The sequence below is a fragment of the Psammomys obesus genome, unplaced genomic scaffold (assembly GCF_907164565.1).
Source record: "Psammomys obesus unplaced genomic scaffold, mPsaObe1.curated_primary_1811, whole genome shotgun sequence".
NCBI classification, from domain to species: Eukaryota; Metazoa; Chordata; class Mammalia; order Rodentia; family Muridae; genus Psammomys; species Psammomys obesus.
The window spans coordinates 35,670,162-35,696,412 of NW_026585644.1; the positions used below are offsets into that span (position 1 = coordinate 35,670,162).

The window sequence follows — 26,251 nt, forward strand, 5'->3', positions numbered from 1 at the left end:
GTCTTCATTATATTAGGGCCCCCAAATTGTATGCTGTCTTATATCTGTGTTTGCTTTGTTCCCAGCATTCCTCAGTCATAGTACTCACTGTACAGTAACTGCGCTTTCTTGTAGCAATGTAGCCCTGGGCTGGAATCTGCAGGAGGACAAGGGCATAACTTTTTCTTTGGAATGCACAGCTTAGGACTTAATGAGAAACAATGTTTATTGGCTGGGTGACTGAACTTCTTGAGGGCAGGTGTCTGATGTTCTCTCTAGGGCCTCCAGGGCTGCTTTTCCATTGTTTTGTTGGTAGCAAATGAAAGGGTTACAGGAGCCATGCTTTTACAGGCTTCTTTGCTTAGGTTTGTTTCTGAATCCTATGAAAATAAAGGCTCACATACTTACAGCATATGTATGTATCCATGCCCACATGTGTGCATACTTCAGGCCAGCGGTTGGTGTCATTTGTCTTCCTCCATAGTTTTCTACTTTATTACCAAGGCAGTTTAGCAAGGACTTCTTTTGCTGGGCCCTGAGATTTTGATTTTTCTGGTCTAGGAAAGCAGCCTGCCCTGGGGAGTTCTTGTCTCCACCTCCTGAGTGTTATTATTATAGGTGGGCCCCTATGGCCACCCTGCTTTAACGTGGGTCATGAGGGTCTGAGCTCCAGTCCTTGATACTTGTGTAGCTTTCCCCATTGAACTGTCTCCTTGGCTTTAGATGCCGTTCTAATCTTTAAGGGTCTTGACAACCTGCAAAAACTGAAGGGTACTCTGGGGATCACAGCAAGCAATTTTTTTCATCACTTCGCTGACAAATTAAGAGGATAGAAAACTGAGTCCCCAAAGTGTGATTATAGTCAGATTACTCTTCCTAAAAAACTACGTTAAGCGTGCCTGTCTCTTTTGGTATGCTAGTTTCCACGTGCTTATGGAACTGAGTGGTTTGTTTGTTTGTTTGCCAGTCAAAAACTATTGTAGCTACCTCCCCCTCAAAACAAAACAACACAAAAAGACAAAACAAAACCCCAAGCCCCACCCCAATCCTGAAATGGAGTTAGCCTTACGTCTGTCTGCTTTCCCAGCCTCATACACTACAGTATGCCATTCTGTTTAGTTTCTTTCAAGGCTCAGCTCAGGATATGCTCTGATTCTTTGACATGCCCATGGCAAAGCTTCCTGGTAATTGCTGATGGGAGCACACCCTCTTTGTGTCATACTGTGCTCATCAATGATACTTCATTTCATAAAACAGGCTATTAAGCTGCCCAACACGCATGATCCATTGGTCACTCATTTTTGTAATCTCTGAAGCACCTAGAACAGGGCCTTGTGTGTGGTAACAGTAATGGAGGTTTACTAAATGTTTTTGTTTTTTTTGTTCCTAAAGGAAGTTTCCTACCTACTGTAAGGAATATTTATGCAGATTTGTTACCAATGGGGAAGTGTGGTGTGAAGGAAGGGGCTGGCTGTCTTAGGTGTACCTTATAGTTTTGATTTGATAATGAAGATAACCTCTGCTGTTTAACACTAATCTTATATCGCACCTGCTTCTGTGGCAAGGTTAATGTCAGAAGAGCTCATGTATTGGGTGGCAAGTAATTTCAGCACCAATCGCTCCCCGCAACAAAGATTCCTTTAGTATAGTAAGAACCCAGGCTATTTTGTTTAAAGTATACCATTCCTATGCACATAAGTGTATATGCTTTAAGCCAAAAGAAAGAAAGCCCACTGTTCCTCTGTTCACAGAGGAAAAAGGTTTGAATTAAGTGGGAAGGAAACCAGTTGATTCCGAGTGACCGTTTCCTTGGAGCCGAGTGGGCTGGTAAAGGCGGTTTGGTTAGTTAAAGATGCTGTCGTAGTTAGGGTTTCGATTGCTGTGAATGAAACATCATGATCAAGACCAACTTGGGTTGTATACATTTATTTCATCTTCTAGTCTATTCTTCATCATCCAGGGATGTCAGGGCAGGATCCTGGAGGCAGGACCTGATGCAGAAGCCATGGAAGAGTGCTGCTTACTGGCTTGCTCCTCATGGCTTACTCAGCATACTTCATAAAGCACCCAGGACCACCAGCCCAAGGATGGCACTGCCTACAGTGAGCTGGGCCCTCTGCCACCAGTCATCAATCAAGAAAATGCACCACAGGCTTGCCCTCAGGCCAATCTGATGGAGGCATTGTCTCCATCATTAAGAGTTGTTCCCAGAAGACTGGTTTTGTCGAGTTGACATAAGACTAGCCATCATATGTTACCCCGAATGTTACAAAGCACATGGAGAATCATACATGTGGTACATATCCTACTAGATTAAGCTGTGAACTTTTTAACTTGTGTTCTTAGTATTGAATATAACCTAAAATCATTTGGCCTTGCTTATATCTAAAAACAAACATGAGGAGTCACGATATTTCAGAAAAGAATAAAATGAAAGTAAGTTTTTAGCTCTATAGTTGAGCTTCACTTAGCATTTTCTCTGCTTTTCCACATTATTTCTGAGATATAACCTGGGCATAACGCAGGTCTAATTCAGAACAAAATTCGTCTACATGCTGATGTTTTCTGGAAGAAGGTTCATATGAGTTTACAGCCTTCCTGTCAAGATGGAGTAAACAGACCTCACATTGCTATATGGGACAGTTTCAATCGCCTCTTAGATTTGTGAAAGTGACATGATTAACTTTCACTGCTGCTTTCTGGGATATCATAAACTAAAGGCAACATGCCGAGCAAGAGTCTTCCTGTGTGATGAGCTTGTGGCGTGGGCTCCGATGGCAGATGAAGAAACCCGTGTGGCATGATGAGAGCTAAGGCTAGTCTCTGGGGGCACTGTGCCTTTCTTTAATGCTGTCCATTTGGGCCAGCTCAGCCTTGTAAACAGGTTTTTATTTCTTAGTGGAAAATTAATTTAAAAAAATCTATTAAAACTTACCTCTCCCAGGCTTTTTGTATTATGACAATACTTGGGCTGCTGGTGGTGCAAGGCTGTGGGAAGTGATACAGAGGTTTTAAACAACTGTTCGCTCAGACATTGAAAATGTCAGGGTAACTACATGACACCATCAGGGTTTTGTAACTGAAGGCAGCCATCTTAGGCTGTACACTAATGAAGTGGAAATACAGTCTGATTTTTCCCTTCCCACTATAGGTGGTTTTCTAGAAGATGACCATAGAGGACCTCCCGGATTTCCTGTTGGAAGGAAGTTCTCTGATCGGAAGATACCCATTTTTATTCACGGGCTCTGACACGCCGGTTATCTTTTCCATTTCAGCAGCACCAATGCCTTCAGACTGTGGTATGTCATGGGTCTGTCTGTTGTCTGTAAACTGGTCACTGTGCTCCTGTTTTAGGCTTTCTTTGCTCTCATACTATTCTGAAACCATTTTCTGTGATTTTTAAATAAGATTTTCAAACTTTTTCCTTTTTTTTAAAAAACACAATTGCTTATCTCAGTTTCCGCCTCTTAAGCTCAATGCTTTATTTCTGCTGTCAGCATTTTTATTATGTAAAAATGTTGATTTTAAGGACTGTTATGGATTTGGAGGACTTTATTTTTAGAATGTAATGGTGCTTAAACATGCACCATTCTTCTATTGCTGTATTAATTTTGGCTAAACAAACTGACTTGCAAAACCATCCATGTGCTCAGGCAGGGAGAATGTGAGATCTTCCTGGAGGCTGGAATGAAATCAGCTTCTGTTGAAACTGTTCATTTAAGTTTCCTTGTAAAATGTAAACTTGGAAGGGACCTAGTTTTTGTCCTTTTTGATTTATTCTCCCCAAGAATATATTTATAAGAAAAATGAATAAATAATTTTAGGAGGTAAATGGATAAAATTGTTACATTTCCATTGTGGTTAGAGTTTTCAGGTTAAATTGGTCACCATTTAGATTGGTCACCATTTTGAATTGGTCACAATTCAGATTGTCTTTGGAGGTATAGATAATTCAGGTTTTGAATATTAGTATATTAATATATTAAAGTTACTACCCTGGAAATTTGCCTTAAATGAACCCTCATATCTGTTTTAATGCTTCTTCATTTCCAAGTGTGTTTCTTCTGTATTCAGATTCTGTAGGTGTTAACCCATGCCAACTATTCAAGGACTTTATGTGCCCAGATCCTAGATTATCGGTCTGTAGCCCTTACTAATGTCAATTGCATTTGTTTCAGTTCTAACAAAATCAGGTATGTGGAAGAAACAAAAGAACAAAAGGACATCAGACCTGTTTATGACCCTTTATCTTGAGTTAGAGTTACCTTATTTCCTTAACTAGACCATCAGGCCTCATCATGGAATAGCAGACGTGTTTTATTTGGCTTACCTAATAAAGGGTAAGGCAGTCATATGGCATTAGCTGCTTAATGTTTGCAGAGCACATACATTGGAAGGTGATAATGAATATTGACCCCCTTGCCTAACTGAAGAAATCATAGCTTCTGTTCTTAGGATGGTAGATGCTTGGCACCTGTGTAGGCTTTCCCATATAGACATTTCATGTGTGGGACCTCTCACATAGCCCTACAACCTCTTGCAGATTAGTTACTTTTTTATTGTATATCAGTTGCCTTTTATTACGTTATTTACTTTTTTATTGCTGTGGTAAAAAACAAAACAAAACAAAACAAAACAAAACAAAACAAAACAAAAAAAAAATTACCAGGGCAATTTATAGAAAGAAGGGCTTATTTCAGGATTATGGTTCCAGAGGAATAAGAACTCATCACTTTCATAGTGGGGGAGTATGGCAGCAAGCACCAGGCGTGGCAGTAGGAACAGCTGAGAGCTCACATCTTGACCCACACACAGGAAGCAGAGAGAACTCACTTGAAATGGTGGGAGTCTTTTGAAACTTCAAAGCCCATCCGCAGTGACATACTTCCCCTGGTAAGGCCATGTCTAATCCTTCTGAAACAGCCACCAGCTGGGGAACAAGCATTCAAATGCCTGAGAGGTATTGGAGACGTCTCACTTAAAATGCCACACTGAGAAACTAATGAATGATCTCTTTCATTGTGAAGAAGTCCATAGTTTCTCACTGTGGACTCACAATGTGTCTCCCTGGATGCTCACTCCCCGGGACTTGTTGCTATGTGAGAGAGCCTTCAGAGACTTGAAGTATTTGAACATTTCTCTTAGTCTGTACTTCCTTTGACCACACAGTCTAGTATCCTTATCTAGTATCCTTATCCAATTTTGGTGGTCAGGATTTCTAGGCTCCTCATTTCTGGTGTTTTCTTATTAAGGTGTACCCATGTTCCCCTTAAAGAGTGGTGCACAGAATGCTGGGCCTGATTGAGCACGTCTTTAATCCCAGCACTTGGAAGGCAGAGGCAGGTGAATCTCTGTGAGTTCTATGCCAGCCTGGTCTACATAGTCAGTTCCAAGACAGACAGGGCTATAGAGAGACCTGTCTAAAAAACAAAACAAAACAAAATGAAAAAGAAGAGGAGGAGTCCCATCCCTGCTGCTAGCCAAGCACTTAGTAAGTGCAACCCATTTCTATTATTATTTAAAGGAGCTGTCTCCTTTCTTGTCATTTGAGGTTTTTTTTTAATTAAAAGTATTTTATTTGTGTGCATGTTTTTCTGCATGTATGTCTATGCACCATGTTTATGCTTGGTGCCGCCAGAAGAGGGACTTGGGTCCTCTGGGACTGGAGCTAAAGACAGCTGAGAGCTGCCATGTGGGTTCTCTGGAAGGGCAGCCAGTGCTCTCCAACCCGTTAGATTGTTTTAAATTATTGAAGCATTGTTACAGGTTTGCCTAACCCAGGGTTGATGTTCTTCATTCAAGACTCCTTGCTTATTTGACTTTGCAGATCTTTGCTTCTGTCTGTCTCTTAGGCTGGTAGCATGGCATCTTGGAGCTCATTAGAAAGGTAGTCTGGGGCTCAGCAGAGAGTTAGTAGGTCAGAGTCAACACTGTAATAAGATCCCGAGGTGCTCGTCTCCATCAGTGTTGGAACAGACATGGAACAAGAGTAAAACTGTCTCCAAGATGACCTAAAGGCTCTGTAGAGAACTGGCAGCTTTAAATCGCTTCCCTTCCAGTCCAGGAGTGTGATGTTTCTTTTCTGCTCAAGACCCTGCACTTTTAAATTTTCTCTATAGAAGACTCATATTTTTTGGCATGCCTGTTTTGGTATGGGATATTTTCCCCATTATATTTCTCTTTTTTAACATAGGAATTTTTTTCCTGGAGAAAATATCCATTTGACTGTATGCATATGCATCAGTACATAGCCACCATTGGTATGGTGAACTTTTGACATAGTTATTGTTTGACTTAGCTTAAAACAAAACAAAACAAAACAAAACAAAACAAAACAAAACTTCAAACAGATGCAGTTCAAGTTCTCTGTATTTTGCATCTGCACTATTCCCCTTGTCCCCAGAGGTAATGACTGTCTTCTTTTAGTGTGCATAATTAGATAATTGTATTTTGTTACCTATGTGAAGACCTATGAACAACAGGTAGCAGCATTTTGTATATTTACAGTTTTATGTAAATATATGTATAATTCTTAATCGATCCACTAATACACATTTTGAGATCTATTCATATCAGTATAGGAGTCAGACCTTAATGCATTTATTAGTTGTTTATAAATATATTACATCGATTCCTCTAAGGAGACAGTTCATCATTTTGCCCTAGTACCATCAATACTGGAATGGGCATTCATTTAAAAATACTTAAAATTAAAATGTAATTATACCATTTTCTCTTTCTTTCCTCCCTCCAATCCCTGTCAGCACCCTTCCCCATTCCTCTCAAATTCATGGCCTCTTTTCCTTTAAGTGTTATTGTGTTACACACACTCATGTGCCCCCTCCCCCCTCCCCCCAAGAACTATGTAAGTACAACCTGCTGCGTCATTTCGTGTTGCTTGTATGCATATGATTTCAGGGCTGACCACTTCCAGTTAGGGAGCTCATCCCTGGGGAAGTGTTATTCTCTTCTCAGCAAAGAACACACATTCTTGGAGAGCATGCAGAAGAGGCTCTTCAGGTGTGTACTCAAATGCTTAGAAATGTCTCCATTAGAAATGTCCAGTGCCTACGAAAGTGACTAGTGGATGGGTGAATGAATTAAACCAGAAAAGCAAAACCCATTAGCTGCTGTTGTTGAGACACGCACCTGAACTCATGACTAAGAAGCCTTGCAGGGCATTTCTCTGGGTTGCTTACTGACTGGCTTTTCCAGATGCTTCTCTGTTGACTTGATAGGGTGGCAGCTCTGGCCCATTTCTCAGTCCTCTCTTCTCCTCCTTCCCTTTCCCTGGCATCTTCAGGATGCCCAGCGGCCATCTCAGCAGGTTCTTCCGAGGACTCTTGCTTGTGCAGTTTTCATTGTTTGATTTTGGTGGCAATTGTTTGCCAAGTTAGAGGAGATTTAAAAGGATTTAGACTCAAGAGGATGAAACATTCTGGAGAGATTGTGAGGGTCCCTGTCTGAGGACAGCACGCAGGGGTGCCTTGAAGCCAGAGTGTCCACATAGCATCTTGAACCAGCTGAGAAGCTCAAGTGGGCCACAGTCAGATCCAGGTTTCCTGAGTGGTGCAGGTAGGTGCATGGCACGCCCGAGGGAAGGCTTCCTGGTTAATCTGGTAAGTCGTCCGAGTGCGTCATACAGTTCTGGCAGAAGAGTCTATAGGCTGTTGTAATAGGTGATTCCATTGCGATTCAAGTGCAGTGTTTGTTGTTGTCTTTTCTAGGAAGCCAGGTTCAGATGTTTGGGCATATTGCCTTTGGAAGCAGAATATAGGATAAGATAGGATAGTTCTGAGGCCTGGTGGAAATTCATCCTCTCATCTTATTAGTGCTTTTCACAATGGAACTCATCATGATCACTCGGTACATGATGAACACGAGAACATTTCCTTTCAGGAGGTACCAACACTTAAACCTCTACCAAAGTGGTCCTCAACCTTCCTAATGCTGCTATCTTTTAATATAGTTCCTCATGTTGTGGTGACACCAACTATAAACTTATTTTCGTTGTTATTTCATAACTGTAATTTTGCTGCTGTTATGAATCATAATGTAAACAGTTATGTTTTCTGATGGTTTTAGGCAACCCCTGTGAAAGGGAGTCGGTTAACCCCCAAAGGGGTTGTGACCCACAGGTTGAGAAATACTGCTTTCCCCAATTTTGTGACATTAGCCATCAGGTATTTAAGGGACAGTTCAAAGTTAATGTTTGGAACAAATGCTCTAAACCACATCCAGACAGTTGGGTTTCTGGATTCCTGCTTGAATGCTTAGACCTTGAGGCGAGGATGGTACTTTGGACTTCCCTGACTTCCAGTTTGAATGTTTGGTGATGTCATCTGATGCTTTGGCAAACTCTTAAGTAACCTACCTAGCAGCAGGCAGGAAGGTTTTTCATATGTGAACTGTAGTGATTATCCCCCTGAGGTTCACTTGGGTACTTAGCTTCAGCCTAGAGAAATCAAAGGAAAGGTACTTTGAGAAAATTGGAAATGTCAATTTGCTAAGTCCTGGCCAGATATTGGAGGAAAACTAGGAGACACACAGTATCCAGTCAGGCTAACAGATAGCTAAAACCACAAAGGCATGTAGGATCAGAGTCTGACAGCGGGAGCAGCTTATTTCTCTACAGAAGCATAACTCTTTTCCCATCCACGTTTCCTACCGGAGACAATCACAGTCAGATTAACTTGCTTGTAAAACCAGCCTACTCTGTTTTAAACTTGGCCTGCTTATTCCCAGAAGTGCATCAGAAAAACCAGCTCTGTGCTTATTCTCAAATAGGACATTCCAGCCAGAGCTCTGATGATACCCAACAGGCTTCATTGGCGCCATGGAGTCAGCCAGGTTCCTTCAGGCCGTCTGGTAAATATGGAGTCGCAGAGCAGACTGTTAAATTCATTCCAGGCCAAGACTTCAAGCCAAAGCCTTATACACTGTGGCCTGTTAGAAAGAAAACAGGTTCTTCGAGCTTAGTGTCATGAAAATGAACACTCAGTGAGACCTTGTGAATCCTGGATTCAGAGAGAGGGATGAGTTCAGAGAGAAAAAATGCTGCTTCTTTTTATAAAGGCTTTCTTTTCCAAACTGCTGCTAAGTTACAGGTCTTGAGAGAGAGAGGAAAGAGCATTTTAAATCTGGACAACAGAACATTGAAGTGCCAGAAATATTTCAAACAAGGTCATAAGCGTAGTTTTACCCTGGCAGTTCTTTGAGTCTTGCTCTGCTGAGCTCAGGCCCACTGCCTCTTAATCACTGAGCTTTCCAGAGGCTCTGGAAGGTCTCACTCAGCCTGGTGGTACGATCTTTAAGTTACCAGAAACCAGTAGTTTACAGGATTCCCTATAAACCTTGCAATTGTATAAAACATGCTTATAAAAGCTTTCAGGAAGACATTGGTGTAGAAGTTTTTAAAAAGCTGTAGGTGATTCAGGAGTCAAGACCATGGTTAAAGGTTTAATGGGAGTGCATTATAATGTGATTGATGTAGAAAAGTGGTCATTTCCTGCTGGAGAGATGGCTCAGCAGTTAAGAGTATTATCTGCTCTTCCAGAGGTCCTGAGTTCAATTCCCAGCAACCACATGGTGGCTCACAACCATCTATAATGTGATCTGATGCCCTCTTCTGGCATGCTGGTGCACATGCAGATAGAGCACTAATATACATAAAATGAATAAAAATCTTCTGAGCACGGTGGCACATGCCTGTAGTCCCAGCACTTGAGGAGGCAGGTGGCAGGCAGATGTCAGTGAGTTCGAGGCCAGCCTGGTCTGCAAAGCAAGTCCAGGAAAGCCAAGACTACACAGAGAAACCCTGTGTCAGAAAACAAAACAAAACGAAATGAAACAAAACTAAACTAAACTAAACTAAAACTAGAAAAGTGGTTATTTCTGTAACATTTCAGGTAATTTAAATCCTAGCTTATATATATGCATATGTATATGTATAAACTCATAAATATATATATATATATATATATATATTATATCAGGTCCTATCAAATTTCTAAGAATTCCATAGAGTTCCTGGACAATTCACTGATATTTATCATCCGTCAGTCATCTGTCTCTAACATAGAGGGCAAAGTATCACCTGTCATAAAGATAGTTAAGCAGCACTTGCTATTTGTCAGCATTTTAAGCTGCTCAGTTGAACATACTGCATCAGCCTCTAATTAGTTTTACTTTTGCTTGATAATTCTTCCCATGCAAATAAGTCTGATTGTTCAACATCTCTCTCTCTCTCTCTTTCTCTTGCTCTGTGTGTCTATGGAAGGGGAACAAAAGCATTTTCATTTGAAAAGTTTGGGTTTCTCTGAAAAACCTCCAAATTAATGTGAAGTCAAAATGACTTTAGAATTTGAGTTTTGAGAAGTTTGTTGTAAAAAAAATTTTTTTGAGGTCTTTGATCCACTTGAACTTTAGTTTTGTTCAGGGTGATAAGTATGGATCTTATTTGTATTTTTCTACCTATAGCTATCCAGTTAGACGAGCACCATTTGTTGAAGATGCTGTCTTTTTTTCCCCATTATATGGTTTTGGCTTCTTTGTCAAAACTCAGATGTCCATAAGTGTGTGGGTTTTTATATCTGGGTCTTCTATTCGATTCTGTTGATACACCAGCTGGTTTCTATGCCAGTACCATGCAGTTTTACTGTTGCACTCTAGTATAGCTTGAGATCAGGGATGGAGATACCTCCATAAGATCTTTTATTGTAGATAATTGTTTTAGTGGTTCTGGGTTTCTTGTTATTCCATATGAAGTTGAGAATTTTTCTTTCAAGGTCTGTAAAGAATCGTGTTGGTAATTTGATGGGAATGGCATTGAATCTGTAGATTGCTTTTGAATCAAAGACCTCAGTATAAAACCAGACATACTAAACCTGTTAGAAGAAAAAGTGGGGAAGAGCCTACAACTCATTGGCACAGGAGACAACTTCCTGAACAGAAGACCAACAGCACAGGCTCTAAGATCAACAATCAACAAATGGGACTTCATGAAACAGAAAAGCTTCTGTAAAGCAAAGGACAGTGTCATCAGAACAAAACGACAGCCTACAGACTGGGAAAGGATCTTCACCAACCCTATATCTGACAGAGGGCTAATATCCAGAATATATAAAGAACTCAAGAAGTTAAAAAGCAACAAACCAATAATCCAATAAACCAATCCAACAAACCAGTAATCCAATAAAAAATGGGGTACAGAGCTAATCAGAGAATTCTCAATAGAGGAATATTGAATGGCAGAGAAACACTTAAAGAAATGCTCAACATCCTTAGCTATCAGGGAACTGCAAATCAAAACAACCCTGAGATTTCACCTTACACCCATCAGAATGGCTAAGATCCAAAACTAAGTGACAACACATGCTGGAGAGGATGTGGAGAAAGGGGAAGCCTCCTTCATTGCTGGTGGGAATGTAAACTTGTACAACCACTTTGGAAATCAAGCTGGTGCCTTCTCAGTCAATTAGGAATAGTGCTACCTCAAGATCCAGCTACTACCACTCCAAAAGATGCTCAAGTATACAAGGACATTTACTCAACTATGTTCATAGCAGCTTTATTTGTAATAGCCTGAAGCTGGAAACAACCTAGATGTCCCTCAGCTGAGAAATGGACACAGAAATTGTGGTACATTTCCACAATGGAATACTACTCAGCAATTAAAAACAGGGAAATCATGAAATTTGCAGACAAATGGTGGGAACTAGAAAAGATCATCCTGAGTGAGCTATCCCAGAAGCAGAAAGACACACATGGTATATACTCACTTATAAGTGGATATTAGACATATAATATAGGCTAAACATACTAAAATCTGTACACTTAAAGAAGCTATTCAAGAAGGAAGACCCTGGGTAATATTCTCAGTCCTCATTCAGAAAGGCAAAGGGGATAGACATCGGAAGAGGGAGAAAATAGGGAACAGGACGGGAGCCTACCAGAGAGGTCCCCTGAAAGACTCTACCCAGCACGGTATCAAAGCATATGCTGAGATTCATAGCCAAACTTTGGGCAGAGTGCAGGGAATCATATGAAAGAAGGGGGAGATAGAAAGACCTGGAGGGGAAAGGAGCTCCAGAAGGAAAGCAACAGAAGCAAAAAATCTGGACACAGGGGTCTTTTCTGAGACTGATACTCCAACCAAGGACCATGCATGGAGATAACCTAGAACTCCTGCTCAGAGATGTAGCCCATGGCAGCTCAGTGTCCAAGTGGGTACCCTAGGAAGGAGAACAGGGGCTGTCTCTGACATGAACTCAGTGGCTGGCTCTTTGATCACCTCTCCCTGAGGGGGGAACAGCCTTACCAGGCAACAGAGGAAGACAGTGTAGCCAGTCCTGGTGAGACATGATAGACTAGGGTCAGATGGAAGGGGAGGAGGACCTCCCCTATCAGTGGATTGAGGAAGGGATATGGGAGGGGAAGGGGGAGGGAGGATAGAAGTGGGAGGGAATGAGGGAGGGGACTACAGCTGGGATACAAAGTGAATAAACTAATTAATAAAAAAAATAAAGATATATTTGAAAAAAAGTCAAGAGATTAAATAGGGTCATACTTAACAGTTTCCCATTCAACTAAAGTGACATAAATTTCAAAGACAAATAGAAAAATCCATATAGTTTCAAAGAAGATGAGAAAAACCCCTTGGTTCTTTCAGTTAAAAAGCTGAAGCATTCAAAGAGTGCACAAAGCACAGAAAATTAACTTGACAAACTCAGAATCTTTATTTCCTAAGAGGAACCCTTCAAAATTAAGGGCCCTTCATATACCACCAAGAAAAGACCAGAGAGAGAAAAGACCTCACTGGAAGAAAATGTCCTGGCAACAGATCAGCTCAAGTGTTCGCCTTTGTGCTCACACCAGGGTCCTTTTACCTCTCCAACCTCCTGGAGCCATTTGGTTCTGTCCTTTTCCTCAGTAAAGACTATCTTCATCCGCAATACATTTTCTCAGATGGTGCCTGAACTCTTTTGGTTGTTGGATGCACCATTTTATAATTTCTAGGCATAATTTTTCAACATACAATTTATTTTTTCTGTGTAGCACAAGGTGTTTGCACCAAATCCAGATAATCGTTCGTTCCTCTGACTGAAGGTGGATAGGTTTAGCAATTGATTTTTATTTTGTTATGTAGATTTATACCAACATAATAGACTTCAAATTATGTGATCCTCAAAACTGTTGAGACTTTACATAACTAACCATTTTTTTTTAAACTCAGGACTTTTTAAAATGCAGAGGCAGCATAAGCTAATTAGTAATTCCCGTTTTTATATGTGAGCTTTTTTTTGTGTGTAGGAAGCCCAGGTTGAATGAAATTTAAATGCAAAGTTCTTGCTGACAACTAAACGAATAAAAGTAAACGAATGGGATTTTCATGTACTAAAATCATGTCCTGAGAAGCCTTTGTAATAGTTCTTACTTGTCTGGATCTTTTAGGAATAATTCCTACTTGCATCTATTTAATGACACAAATACACGTGAGCAGACTTGAACAGAAATATTTAGCTTTTATCTTAAAATTTTAGAGGTGTGACAGGTAGAATAGCAATACAAGTCTCCCTGGTTGTCTTAGTTGGGGTTAATGTTGCTGTGATGAAGCACCATGACCAAAACAACCTGGGGAGGAAAAGGATTTATTTGGCTTACCCATGCATACCACGGTCCATCATTAAAGTAAGTCATGGCAGGAACTCAAAACAGGGCAGGAACCTGAAGCCAGGAGCTGATGCGGAGGCCATGGAGGAGTGCTGCTTACTGTCTTGTTCCTCATGGCTTGCTCATTCTGCTTTGTTATAGAACCCAGGACCATTAGCACAGGGATGGCTCCACCCACAGTGGACTGGACCCTCCCCCATCAATCATTAATAAAGGAAATGCCACACAGGGTTGCTGGTAGCCCACATCTCATGGAGACATTTCTTAATTGAGTTTCCCATCTCTCGGATGACTCTAACCCGTGTTAAATTGGCGTAAATTAGCCAGCAACTAGTTAATAAAGGAAGCTGGATGGGCACTGTGCATGCCTGGCAGACAGTGAGGTTTCCCACTCAGCCACAGCTTTCTATCTATGACTTCATTTGCATGCTCTAATAATCCTTTCAGAGGTGCTGTTTTGAGTCGTTTAGATTTTAGAAACTGGCCACACAAATCAAAGACTGCATTTTGTGGTCTCCAAGAGGCTCAGGAACCATTGTTTTCAAGAGTAGCCTTATGGTTGGTGTCTCACTTCAGTTCAAGGCTTCCCAAAGTTGGTGCTGTAATGCCAGCTTTCATCCATTCTTCCAAAAAGGCACTGGTTACTGATCAGTAGCTGATTTTGGACCATGTGGAACCCATCCCTGCTTTAGGATTTTTAAAAGAGCTTTTATTTATTTAGCTTTTATTTCTTTTTCAGGCTGGCCTTAAACTGACTTTGTAGCCAACGCTGGTCTTTGTTTATGATGAACCACGGATGGTCTCAACCTTGCTGTGTTTATTATGTAGCCAAGGATGGTTTCAACCTTGCTGTGTTTATTATGTAGCCAAGGCTGACCTCGAGCTTTCTTTGTTTATTATGGTAGCCAAGGCTGGCCTTGAACTCCTGATCTCTTACCTCTACCTCTCTGAGGCTAGGATTGCAGATGTGTACCAGCTACTCTTGGCATCTCTAAGGATTCTTAACTTGGAGTGGTCTCATTTTTCATCAACTTCACTGAAACACAGGGAATCACATGCTTTCTTTCTTCCCTGTTTAAATAGAACAGAATGACTTAGTAGGCAGCTGCAGTAAAGGGCCTGCACAGAATCAGAAAGCTGATACTCTCTTCATGGACGGCTGCTGTACTTTCATAGGAACCCTCAGGTCTGTGCCTCTCCGCCTTTTGGTTATCCCACGCCAAACAGTTGAAAGCCCAGAGAAGACAAACTTAAGGACTCCAGGAGTCCCAGTACTGTGTCTGCTGTCACAGTCTGAAGTCAAGGAGTTAGCTCATTGAAGTGGGATTGAGGACGGCACGAGAACGACGACAGACCTGGTTTCCACCCTGTGCTGTCTCTTCTTAGCCGTGTGGCTTTGAGCCATATTGTGTGTATATGCTTTGGTTTTCACTTAGGCAAAGCTCAAATCACGATTTTCGGAGACTTACATGCTGTTTGTGAAACAGTAGGTGCTCAGCAAATGTTGGTTGGACTGTTTCCCAGTTGTATTTTTTTCTGCCTTTTTGTAATTTCTTTTTTGGATGAAGACAGTAGAATCTGATTTTCTTCTGAATGGTTGTGTTCCCTCACAAGCCAGTCTCTTCGATCTTAAGATGCCACCTAGTTTTCACCAGCCCTTCGAGGCGTGCTGAGAAATGCTGAGATGACCTTTTCAGGTTTTTCTTGTGCTTTCACTAGTGCAGATTCTAGAACAATACTGTCCACCTTGTGCCCTTGGTTCTCCTTTCATCCCTGCATGGCTGGTTACTAGTTCCTTGTCTGTTGGAATGGTGCCTCAGGGTTCTATTGATATGAAGAGACACCGTGACCACAGCAACTCTTGCAAAAGAAAGCGTTTAATTTTGGGGGGCTGGCTTACAGTTTCAGAGGTTTAGTCCATTACTATCATGGCGGAAGCATGACAGCGTGCAGGCAGACATGGTGCTGGAGGAGCAGCTGAGAGTTCTACTTTGGGATCCACAGGCAGCAGGAAGAGAGATTATGCATTTGGAATGGGCTTTTTCAAGCTTTAAGCCCACCCCTAGTGACACACTCCCTCAGATAAGGTCACACCTCCTAATCCTTTCACATAGTGCTGCTCCTTGGGAACCAAGTGTTCAAATCTATGAGCCTGTGGTGGTCATTTTCGTGCAGACCACCACGCATGGCATTTCACCTCATACTTACCTGGTGGGTAATAACTGATGTCTATTTATTAAACACTGGAGAAATGCAGAGGAGTAAAGAGAACACGCAGACTTCCTACTTGCTACCTTTATTTTTACAACTGTGTTGTGCTTGTTGACGTGAGTCTGCTGTCTGCCATTTGGGTTTTGAGAGAAAAATTTGATGATGTCTCTGTGCCTTAGAAATCACACTTGCACATTTGAGACCTGTGCTTGCACATCTGGTTTTATATGGGTGGTTACTTGGAAGCCTTACTATCAGGACATTTTTTGTTTGTTTGTTTGTTTTTAGATTTTAAAACATTTACTTATTTAACATTTGTGTAGTCAATTCTGACATTACACCATATGAGTTCTGGGGATGGGACTCAGGTCCTCATGCTTGGTTTCAAATGCCTCCACTACTGTGACATCTCTCTGGCCCACAAATAGGATGTTGTCATATACCCTGGAATTTTTTTTCCAGCTGTATCCTGCTCCCTCATTCCCAAGCCCGCCTTCCCTCCCTCCCTCCCTCCCTCCCTTCCTCCCTCATCTCCTCCCTGCCTCTTTCTGAGTCCACTGATTGGGGAGGACCTCCTCCTCTTTCATCTGACCCTGTTTTATCAGGTATCTTCAGGACTGGCTGCAAAGTCCTCCTCTGAGGCCTAGCAGGACTGCTCCTCCCTTGGGGGGTGGGGAGGTCAAAGAGCCTGCCATTGAATTCCTGTCAGAAATAGTCCCTGTTCCCCTTACTGTGGAAAACCAATTGGTTACTGAGCTACCATGGGCTTCATCCGAGCAGAGGTTCTAGGTTATATCCATACATGGTCCTTGGTGGAGTGTCAGTCTCAGAAAAGACACCTGTGCCCAGATATATTTGGTCTTTGTGGAGCTCCTATCCTTTCCACGTCATACTAACTCCCCCTTCTTTCATATGACTCCCTGCATTCTGCTGAAAGTTTGGTTATGAGTCTTAGTATGTGCTTTGATACACTGCTAGGTAGAGTCTTTCAGAGGCCCTCTGCAGTAGGCTTCTGTCCTGTTATTTGTTTTCTCCTACGTCCAATGCACCTCCCATTTGTCTTTCTAAGTGAGGATTGATCATCCTACCCTGGGTCCTCTTTCTTGTTTGTCTTCTTTAGGTGTATAGATTTCATTATGTTTATCATATCTTATAGGACTATATGAGTGAGTATATACCATATGTGTCTTTCTCCTTCTGGGATACCTCGCTCAGAATGATCTTTTCTAGATTCTACCATTTGCCTGCAAATTTCATGATTTTCTTGTTTTTGATTGCTGAGTAGTATTCCATTGTGTAAAAATACCACAATTTCTGTATCCATTCCTACATTGAGGGACATCTGGGTTGTTTCCAGGTTCTGGCTATTACAAATAAAGCTGCTACAAACATGGTTCTGTCAGGACATTTTAAGCACACCTCATTCTTGGTTTTGAGAGTTGCTTAATGTTATCTGGCTCTTTTTTTCCCCCCTAGCCTCTGAAAATGTTTGTATCAGTTGCATGTTTTTCCCTGTTACTTATTTTCAAAATGCTAGAAACCATTAATAAATTCAGTTCGTACCGTTTTGTATTTCAGAATTTTCTTTCTTTGATCCTAATGATGCATCATGCCAGGAAATTCTCTTCGATCCCAAAACTTCAGTCTCAGAATTATTTGCTATTTTAAGACAATGGGTTCCTCAGGTCCAGCAAAACATTGACATTATTGGAAATGAGGTAAGCGTGCCAGGCGTGTGGAGCTTTGTACCGTTGAGGCTAATGATTAGAATATTCTCTCCCAGATCCTGGTGGGGAGAAGCCAATTGTAGTTCTGTAGTCTGTCTGCATTTCCAGTTTCTGATGGAGCAGTGCACGTGCTGTGCACACTTCCCGCTGGTTCCTTCCTCACCTGTGCAGCCCAGATGGGAGAATTTCAATTGAACTATAGATGTACATGCTTATGAAGGCTTGCATGTTTATATGTAAATTTAGGTAAAAAGATAACTCAATGCCTTACGACGCCTTCAGGTGTCCTTACTGTTACTTCACCTCCTTCCTCAGATTCTTAAGAGAGGCTGCAATGTGAATGATAGGGATGGACTGACGGATATGACTCTGTTACATTACACTTGCAAGTCTGGAGCTCATGGCATCGGTGAGTATGTGGCTCGCTCTTCGCTGTCTTTGCCTGTGTAGCATCAGTTGCTGGCCAGTGACCTGCCTGGGGTGCCCAGCTGACCACCTGCTGGGTAGATGAAGATTCAGTTTAGTCTACTCAAAACTTTGTCCTTTCCCCTGGGGAAGTCTTTATGTCTGTGATTACATCTCAGCATTTTCTGTAGTAGGCTTTGTGCCTAACTGCCCAGTAGTTGAGAGTAACTCGTACCACCCAAGAATCTTCCAGAGAGTTTCCAGCAAGGCTGATCAAGGTCGGTTTTCTAGCATAGCACTCCTTCAAGACTGTAGGATACAGGGTTATGTCTGAGTTCTAGTTCTACTTATGAAACGTGTCTGAAGTTGCTATTCTTCTGTGCTTTATTAGGGATTAACCAGCCCTTATTCCTAGATCCTATGATTGTTTTCCCTGTTTCGACAGTCTGATATAAAACTTCTTAAATTGTTAGTGGTGAAGGGATTTTTCTTCTTGTAATCCACAATGTGCTCATACTTCCATAAAATCAAAACAAATTTATAGTCTAAAAATGAGATCAAGACAAAACAGTAGTCCAAACATTTTTGCATTTTGCTTTTATTGCCTTCATTCTATTCTGTAGTATGGAAGTCTTAGTTTATTGAAATGATTTTTTTACTGTATTCTTAGGCAGTCAGAATTTTACTCAGTAACGGCACAGTGAATATCTTCATTGTGTTTATTCACATTTCCAAATGGGAGTGTTTTCTTGGAATAAACTCCCGAAGGCACACTTCTTGAAGTATAAATGTAGATCTAGTGTATTGTTTGCTTTGGCTTTTAAAGAAATATAGTAGAGCAGTTTGTATTGGGAATTAAAATTTGTACCGAAGAAAACAATTTTTATTTTTCTTCAGGTGATGTTGAGACAGCTGTAAAATTTGCAGCTCAACTTATTGATCTGGGAGCAGATGCAAGTTTGCGGAGTCGCTGGACAAACATGAATGCTTTGCATTATGCTGCATATTTTGATGTCCCAGAACTTATAAGAGTGATTTTGAAGACATCAAAACCAAAAGGCAAGTGCAGGCAGATCTCCATTTTCAATGGGGCATTCTATAATGGCATCCAGGTCACTGTTGAGGAGGCCTTTCTTCTAATGTGCTTTGTTTTTATACGGCTTCCTACCCTGTTCTATTTAAGAAGTTGTTTAGGATTGCTTTGATGATGGTTACTGTCCTTTCACAGAAGGCTTGGTACAAAGATCTACAAATTGAAAAAAAAATACTAACAACAGTATTATCTGGGTCTTCCTGTCTCTGTGGAGTGGGGATCTCAGGTGTATCTCTTTTATAATTTTTTGTTTTGTTTTGTTTTGCTTGGGAAGACAGTGTTAGAGCAACAAAGCATTTGGGTGGCATTGATATAATAAGAGGGATTTCTTTCAGTTGTCATTCATTTCAGAAAATCTGATGAATTTTAGGGTTCCCCCTACATCTCGGGGGAGATAGCCTAAGGTTGATGTTCTCTCTGGTTCTACTCTTTTGAGAAGAATAAAGGTGAGAGAGAGAGAGAGAGAGAGAGAGAGAGAGAAAGGAGAGGAGAGGAGAGAGGTGCAGGAGAAGGAGAAGAGAGAGCACTCTTTCAGCTTCAAGAGAGCAGTGTGATCCCTTTAGAAAAGGCATTTTAGAGATGATCCTCCTAGAGATAAACCTCCTAGAATGTCAGTTTCTGGTTTGCACAGTTACTTGAGGTCCTTAAAATTCTGCCTTCCTAACTTCTGGGTGATGTGGGAAGAAAGTCTCTGTCGATGGACCTGTAGTGCTGGAGTCTGTGTGAGTAGGTCTGTGCTGTTGAAGGTGTGCAGTGTAATCATGCCAGCGTGGTCTCCTGCAGATCAGTGCACAACTGCAGAGCCAGAGACTTAATAAACTCTTGTAGAAAACATTCAACACAGGACTCTCCATTCAGAGGATTTTCTGTTCAAGTAAAATGCAATGTGATTTACTGTTATCAAGATGCCTTTAGAGTTGAGTCCAGATTCATCTGCTGAGTAGTGTCATTATGTTCACACATCTGTTTTCAGGAGTGTGGGTTCTGGCTTGCGGGTTCTGCATTGTTCAGTCATTGTGTGTGTGTGTGTGTGTGTGTGTGTGTGTGTGTGAAAGGCTAGATTGGTAAATAACTGCTTTAGCTTTTCAGACTATCTGTTTTCTGTCATAACTACTCATTTCTGCCATTGGAATGTGAATGCAGGCTCAGTGAACATGTCTGTGAGTGAGTGTGCCTGCATTCCTGAAAAATTCTGAAAAATTTTAGGTTATATTTGGATCATAGGGGTCATTTCCTGATCCTTGGCCTAAAGTTGATTTTCATGCTGTGCTTGTTCAAGAAGATGCCTAAGAGTTGCGTGAGTGGACATGGGAATCTGCTGATGTCCCAAGTATGAATTACTACCATTCACTGCCCCCATTGCAGTGAGTTTGGCTTAGCTGGAAAACTCAGGCCGCATCACTCTATTTTACAAGGAATTACACTGATCTGGGAGAATATTCTTATGGTTATTTTAGGCAAGTTATAATTGTGGAGATTTGGTCCACTGTGAAATACTGCATCTGGAGACCAAGTCTATAAAAGGCTGACATCCCCTCCCTGAAACCTGCTGAATCTTCTTTGAAATTGTGATAGCTGAATTTAAAACTAGCTAATATATTTGTGACGTTTAATTGTAGATGTGGATGCCACTTGCAGCGACTTTAATTTTGGGACAGCGCTGCACATTGCAGCGTATAACTTGTGTTCAGGGGCTGTGAAAACTTTGCTGGAGCTTGGAGCAAACCCCGCATTCAGGGTAAGAGACTGACACAAGAGAATGAAGACGTCTCATGCCATCTCCCAGTGATGAGGTGGATGTAAATGTTATTAATAGAACTTTATGCGAACAAACAATTTATATTTTTGCTTCACATATAAAGAGGGTGATGATATCTTTTACTTTCAATAAATTTAAGTCATCATGGGGAGTTTCTCTCCCACTAAGTTATATAAACTTCCATTCAGAAAAAAAGAAAATCTTAAAGTATCTTAAGAATCTTTCGTTTAGGCTTCTGACAAATTTATGAAAAGTTATCTGTTAGCCACAATGTTGTATGTGCTAACATTATTAAGTTCCTTTGCAAAGAAAATTCATGCCAAAAAAAATAACAGTTAAAGTAAATACAAAGTTCAAACAAATGTTCCTTTAATAAGTAACCTCTAAAACCAGACATCCTGAGTCCAGGGAGGAACCTTTGAACGTTACTTTGATAGTTGTTATGACAGCAGAAAATGGAATTCTGCTGTTAGCCATAAGGAAACCTTCTGAGGTTTGGAGGGTGATACTGCTACCATTTTTGTGTGTGTGTGCGTGTGTGTGTGTGTGTGTGTGTGTGTGTGTGTGCATGTGTGTGTGTGCGTGCAGACTGTAGACCAGGCTGGCTTCAAACTCAAAGAGCTCCACCTGCCTCTGCCGCCCGAGTGCTGGGACTGAAGGTGTGCGCCACCACTGTCCCGCTCCACGTTAACTTTTTGAGACAGTTTTTATGAACCTGGAGCTCGAGGGTTCAGATAGTCTGCCTGGCCACCCAGTCCAGAATCCCTCTGTTCCTGCCTCAGCAGCACTGAGGTTGAAGCACAAGCCAACACACCCAGCTTTTTTATGAGGGTACTAAGGAGCAAACTCAGTGTTTGCTTTATGAACTAAGCTGTCCTGTCTCCCAGTCCCAGAGCTTTTTAAAAATGTTTCCCCCACATATACCCCCTCACTCTCCAGAGAGTGAGACTTTAGTGCCATATATATGTTCATTATATTTTCAATATGTTTTGAAATCTAAGGTTAAATTAGTTTTAATACCATGACAGGAATCTGATAACATACTTTTTTTTTCAAGCTGAATTGAATTTTAAAGCAAAAAAAACCAAAAAGGACCATTACAAACCAAGTGTGTTTGTGAAGCCCCACCGCTGGGCCTGTACAGGCCGTTTGAGGATTATTAGCAGTGGAGAAAGGTGAAAATGAGGTTTTTCAGTTATGAAACCTGAATATTTTCCCACAGGGTCTGAGGTTTGGGTTGGCGAGTATGGAGAAAAAATATTTCAGGAAGACAAATGGGGAGCAGACAGACTGTACCTGTGTGCTTCTGTGGGGTGCAAGGGGGCTTGGCTTGCATCAAAACTGCCACAAGTCATGTGGGCATCTCCTAGTCTGTCGTCAGTCTCCCCACATTTCGTTTGCTGACTGACCTACTGGACATCTTGATGTTTTTAACTGGTGACTGCCTCTCCTACTGTAGTGTGAACTCTTCATTGTTTGGTATTAAAATGCCCCTGGAGATTCTGTTTACAAGCTTTTCCTTGAGAGAACCAAGTGAGGTGTTTTTTTGTTTGTGTTTTGTTTGTTATGTTTGTTTTTAAGGATCGGTTTTAAATTATATAAACACCATGCAACCGAAGTGGGCTTATAGCTGGTTACTTCATCTCGTGACAGATGAACTCCTCCAGGATACAGTCTCTCCTTCATGGGGAGAACAGGGCAAGTGTCTTGATTGCAGCTTAGGGTGTGAGAGATAGTGTGGAGACTGTTGCCTCGGTTTCTGAAATCTGAGTTGCTGCGTGACCTGCCAGGTGGCTGAGGTCATAGAGCCAGCATGGCACGTGGTGGAATGTAGTCATATGACCCTTAATGACAGGCTCAGGTTTCAAGAAACACATGGTGGGGGAGATTCTTCACTTCCCTTCAAACTTACATAAGCTAAGGTGGCTGTGAAGTGGGATCACTGTGCATGTGGCCCCTGGTTGCCTAAATGTCTACTACGTGGATGTCGCCGGGCTCTCACTGGGCAGCCAGGCACCCTGCTATGTCACTGTGCTCATGCGCAGCCACATGCATTTCTCCACCCTTCTCATTATACAGAATGACCTTTTCCTACCAGATCACCTCCGTCATCTCCTTTGCAGCTCTGTAAATGCATCTTATCAGGGAGGTTTCTGTCACCACCGATTTGTCATCAGCTCCTCCCCTACAGCCACCTGTTCCCATGTCCTCTGTGCCTGGGTACCTTTATGCCCCTCAGCTCCTGGCTAACACACCATATAATCGGTTGATGCCCTATCTCTCCTATAGGCGTGTGTACTCTTTGAGGGCAGAGCTTTACTTTCCTTCACTGTGGTATCTCGAGTACCTAGAATGGTGCCTGGTATGGCGGGAGAGTTCACTGAGTAGTCTTGAATAAATAAATGACTGTGTCTGGCCTTAAAAGACCACCATAGAGAATCATAGGTGGCTGCCTAGTGCTCTGAGCACTTAAGAGCTGAAAGTCTTCTCTTGCCTCTGTGGTAGAATGACAAAGGACAGATCCCTGCGGATGTTGTTCCAGACCCAGTGGACATGCCTTTGGAGATGGCCGACGCTGCTGCGATTGCAAAGGAAGTCAAGCAGATGCTCTTGGATGCGACACCTCTGTCCTGTACCACGTCTAAGGCCATGCCTCCCAGCTGTGATCATGCTACCAGCAGGGCCATGCTGACATCTCTCGGTCTGAAGTTGGGCGACCGCGTTGTCATTGCAGGACAGAAGGTACAGCGAGTCACTGTAGTCCCTGGGAGCTGGACTTAAGGCCCTCATGCCTGGTCTGTGTCTCAGGATCGTGTGCCACACGCTCACAATTTTGAGTTTTGGGTCTCAAAACATGTGGACAGGAAAATGTTTGATTGAAAATGTGAAGTTTAAATGTAAGTTTACTGTTACAGAGGGTGGCTTAAGGATAGGAGCTCTTTTGAACTTAATAGTGAAGGCCTCTTTATTTGCATGGGGAAAAGTGGCAGAGAGAAGTGTTAAATGAATTTAGAGGCTGGAGCTGAGAAACGACCTTGTTCTGTCTACTCTGGATTGTTCCTGCCGATGGCATGTCTGCCAGCCAAGCAGAGGAAACCTTCATCACTCTTCTGTGTTTGGCTTTGAAATCTCACAACTAGGGGACATTCGGATGCTGTAATCCTGATAGTCGGGAGGTTAGCGAGTGACGCTTTACACAAAGGCCCATGGGTAGCGCTGCGGCTCCCGTGTGACCTTCTCTGTAACCATTTCTCTCTTTTCTTTTGATACCTCCCTCTTTTGGGAGCTTCCCCCCCCCCCCCCCCGCCCCCGGCCTTCAGTACTGGGACTTGAGCATGGAGCCCTGTGAAATGTGAGAAGTGCTGCACCACTGAGCCACAATGCCACTTCATTAGGGGTTTTTATTCTTAGTTTTGAGGTAGTAGGAAGCTCCCAGTGTGGAGTGGAACAGGGAACTCGTGCCTAGATAATAACCTTTCCAACTGCTTACATCTCAGTATGCGGATGGGTGATGAAGGCTTCTCAGAGAGCCATGGGTTTGAGAGCTTGATCTATTGGGGGAAATTGCTTCTCAGAGTTCAAAGGAAACAACCATAGATGTGCTTTTAGATGAAGAAGGGCATTCTCCAGTTTACAAAACAATAGGGCATTTGTTAGTTTTTTACTGGTTGGAATTAAAATGCCAAGAAATTATTACTATGTAGCTTTTAAAAATTATGGGTGAATGTGAAGTCTTCTTTGTAACATTCCTGTAAATTTACCTTAGAAGGCTTTGGAAGTGTTACTGTCTGTTGCAAAGAGAAGTTTCCTTGATGAGGGTTGAGGACTCCTGGAACCTCTGGGTATAAGAACAAATGTTTAGATTATTAGGGATTACACTGATTTACATACAAGTAACATTGTACAGACTGAGCAGGTTATATTTAGGAACATGTGTATACATACATACATACATATAATGATTAATAAAAGAAGAAACCATGAATTTGAAAGAGGGCAAGGAAGAGTATGGGGGGGTTGAAGGGAGAAAAGGGAATGGGAAATGAGGTAATTGTGTTATAATTTCAAAAAATAAAAGGAAAATATTATTATTTTATTTACTTTTGGGGTTGGATAATTTTACATCCAAGTGGAAGTGTTTACTATATAGCTGAGGATGACTTCCCAAAAGCTGAGATTGTAACGTGCACTACATCCAGCTGGTTTTATATTTATATTGTGTGTGTGTACATTTGTGTATGTGTGAGAGAGACACACATATACAGAAAGAGAGAGAGAGAATATATGTGTTTATGTGTAAGTGCATAAACGTGGAATGCCAGCGGTAACTTCTCAGTTGGTCTCTACTTCTTGAGACCCAGTCACTGACCTTGAGCTTGTGGACTCTGTGGGTGGAGGGGGCTGACTGCTGGGTCAGTTGTGCCCTATTCTGATGATTCTCCTGTCTCAATGCCAGCACCATCGCTTGCATCTACAGTTAGTGGGTGTTAGGATTTCAATATCCTGCCAAACTGTCTTGATAACTCCAATTCCTTACCTTTTTTCTGTGTATATTTTAATGTGTTAATTTCTTTAAAAAAAATCCTTCTGGGAATTGAGTGCTGTTGGGTCTAGACCAGGTTAAGCACAACATGCTGCTGTATTCATATGGGTCTTCAGATTATCTAATCAACTTCTGTGGTCTTAACCAGTTAGGTATTACATATGATTTGCTACATTTTGACTTATTTTTTTTCAAGTTTCTTTTTTTTTTTTGTGTGTGTGTGTGTGTGTGTACTATTGCTGAAATTCTATTCTGTGGAAACATATTCCATATATTTCTAGTATATGGAAATACAGTTGATTTTTCAATATTGACCACATGTTCTTAACTTTTTTTTACTTTGTGGATTCTTTGTAAACAAGCATCTTGTCCCCTCTTCCTCCTCCTCCCCCCCTTCTCTTTTCCCTCCTTTCTCCCTCTTTCTTCAAGTGAGGTCCCATTAGAGTGCTACCTGTGGATTTAGAGTAGATGTCAAGCTGAAGGGGTCCTCAGCTGCCGGGGTGTGCCTCTTCTTTAAGCTGTCACATTGGAAGGATGTGGTTGTAGGCTTCTTTTGTATCTTCTTCCCCATCAGTCAGGTGGATTGTGTCAGATAATTTCCTCACTGCTCTGCATCCTATCAGAAACCTCACACACTCACCATATAAGATTCTCCTTTTGACGATGTTTGGTTGGCTCTAAATTTGTTGAAGATGCTTGTGTTCGTGTTCAGGGGGGGATATTGATTCTCCAGTTTAATGTCGAGGTAATGTTGGTTTCCCAAAATGCCTTGGGAACCAGTGTCTTATCACTTAAATTTTAGAAGCGCTTATGTAAAATTTGTATTTTGTTCAGTTTTTGGTAGAATTTACCACTGAAGCCAC

The 26,251-nt window shown here is 41.7% G+C and overlaps 1 protein-coding gene across 4 annotated transcripts in view; it reads left to right on the plus strand.

The window, feature by feature from the left end:
• The window catches only part of Clip4 (CAP-Gly domain containing linker protein family member 4), a 67,488-nt gene that overhangs the window by 3,485 nt on the left and 37,752 nt on the right, over positions 1 to 26,251 (plus strand). For all 4 annotated transcript variants that reach the window (XM_055627235.1, XM_055627257.1, XM_055627252.1 and 1 more), the window contains 6 exons: positions 3,131 to 3,278; positions 17,440 to 17,579; positions 17,904 to 17,997; positions 18,891 to 19,052; positions 20,706 to 20,824; positions 23,351 to 23,587. In XM_055627235.1, the coding sequence (XP_055483210.1) occupies positions 3,146 to 3,278; positions 17,440 to 17,579; positions 17,904 to 17,997; positions 18,891 to 19,052; positions 20,706 to 20,824; positions 23,351 to 23,587 (885 nt within the window). In that variant the 5' untranslated portion in view covers positions 3,131 to 3,145. The remainder of the gene's footprint in view (positions 1 to 3,130; positions 3,279 to 17,439; positions 17,580 to 17,903; positions 17,998 to 18,890; positions 19,053 to 20,705; positions 20,825 to 23,350; positions 23,588 to 26,251) is intronic.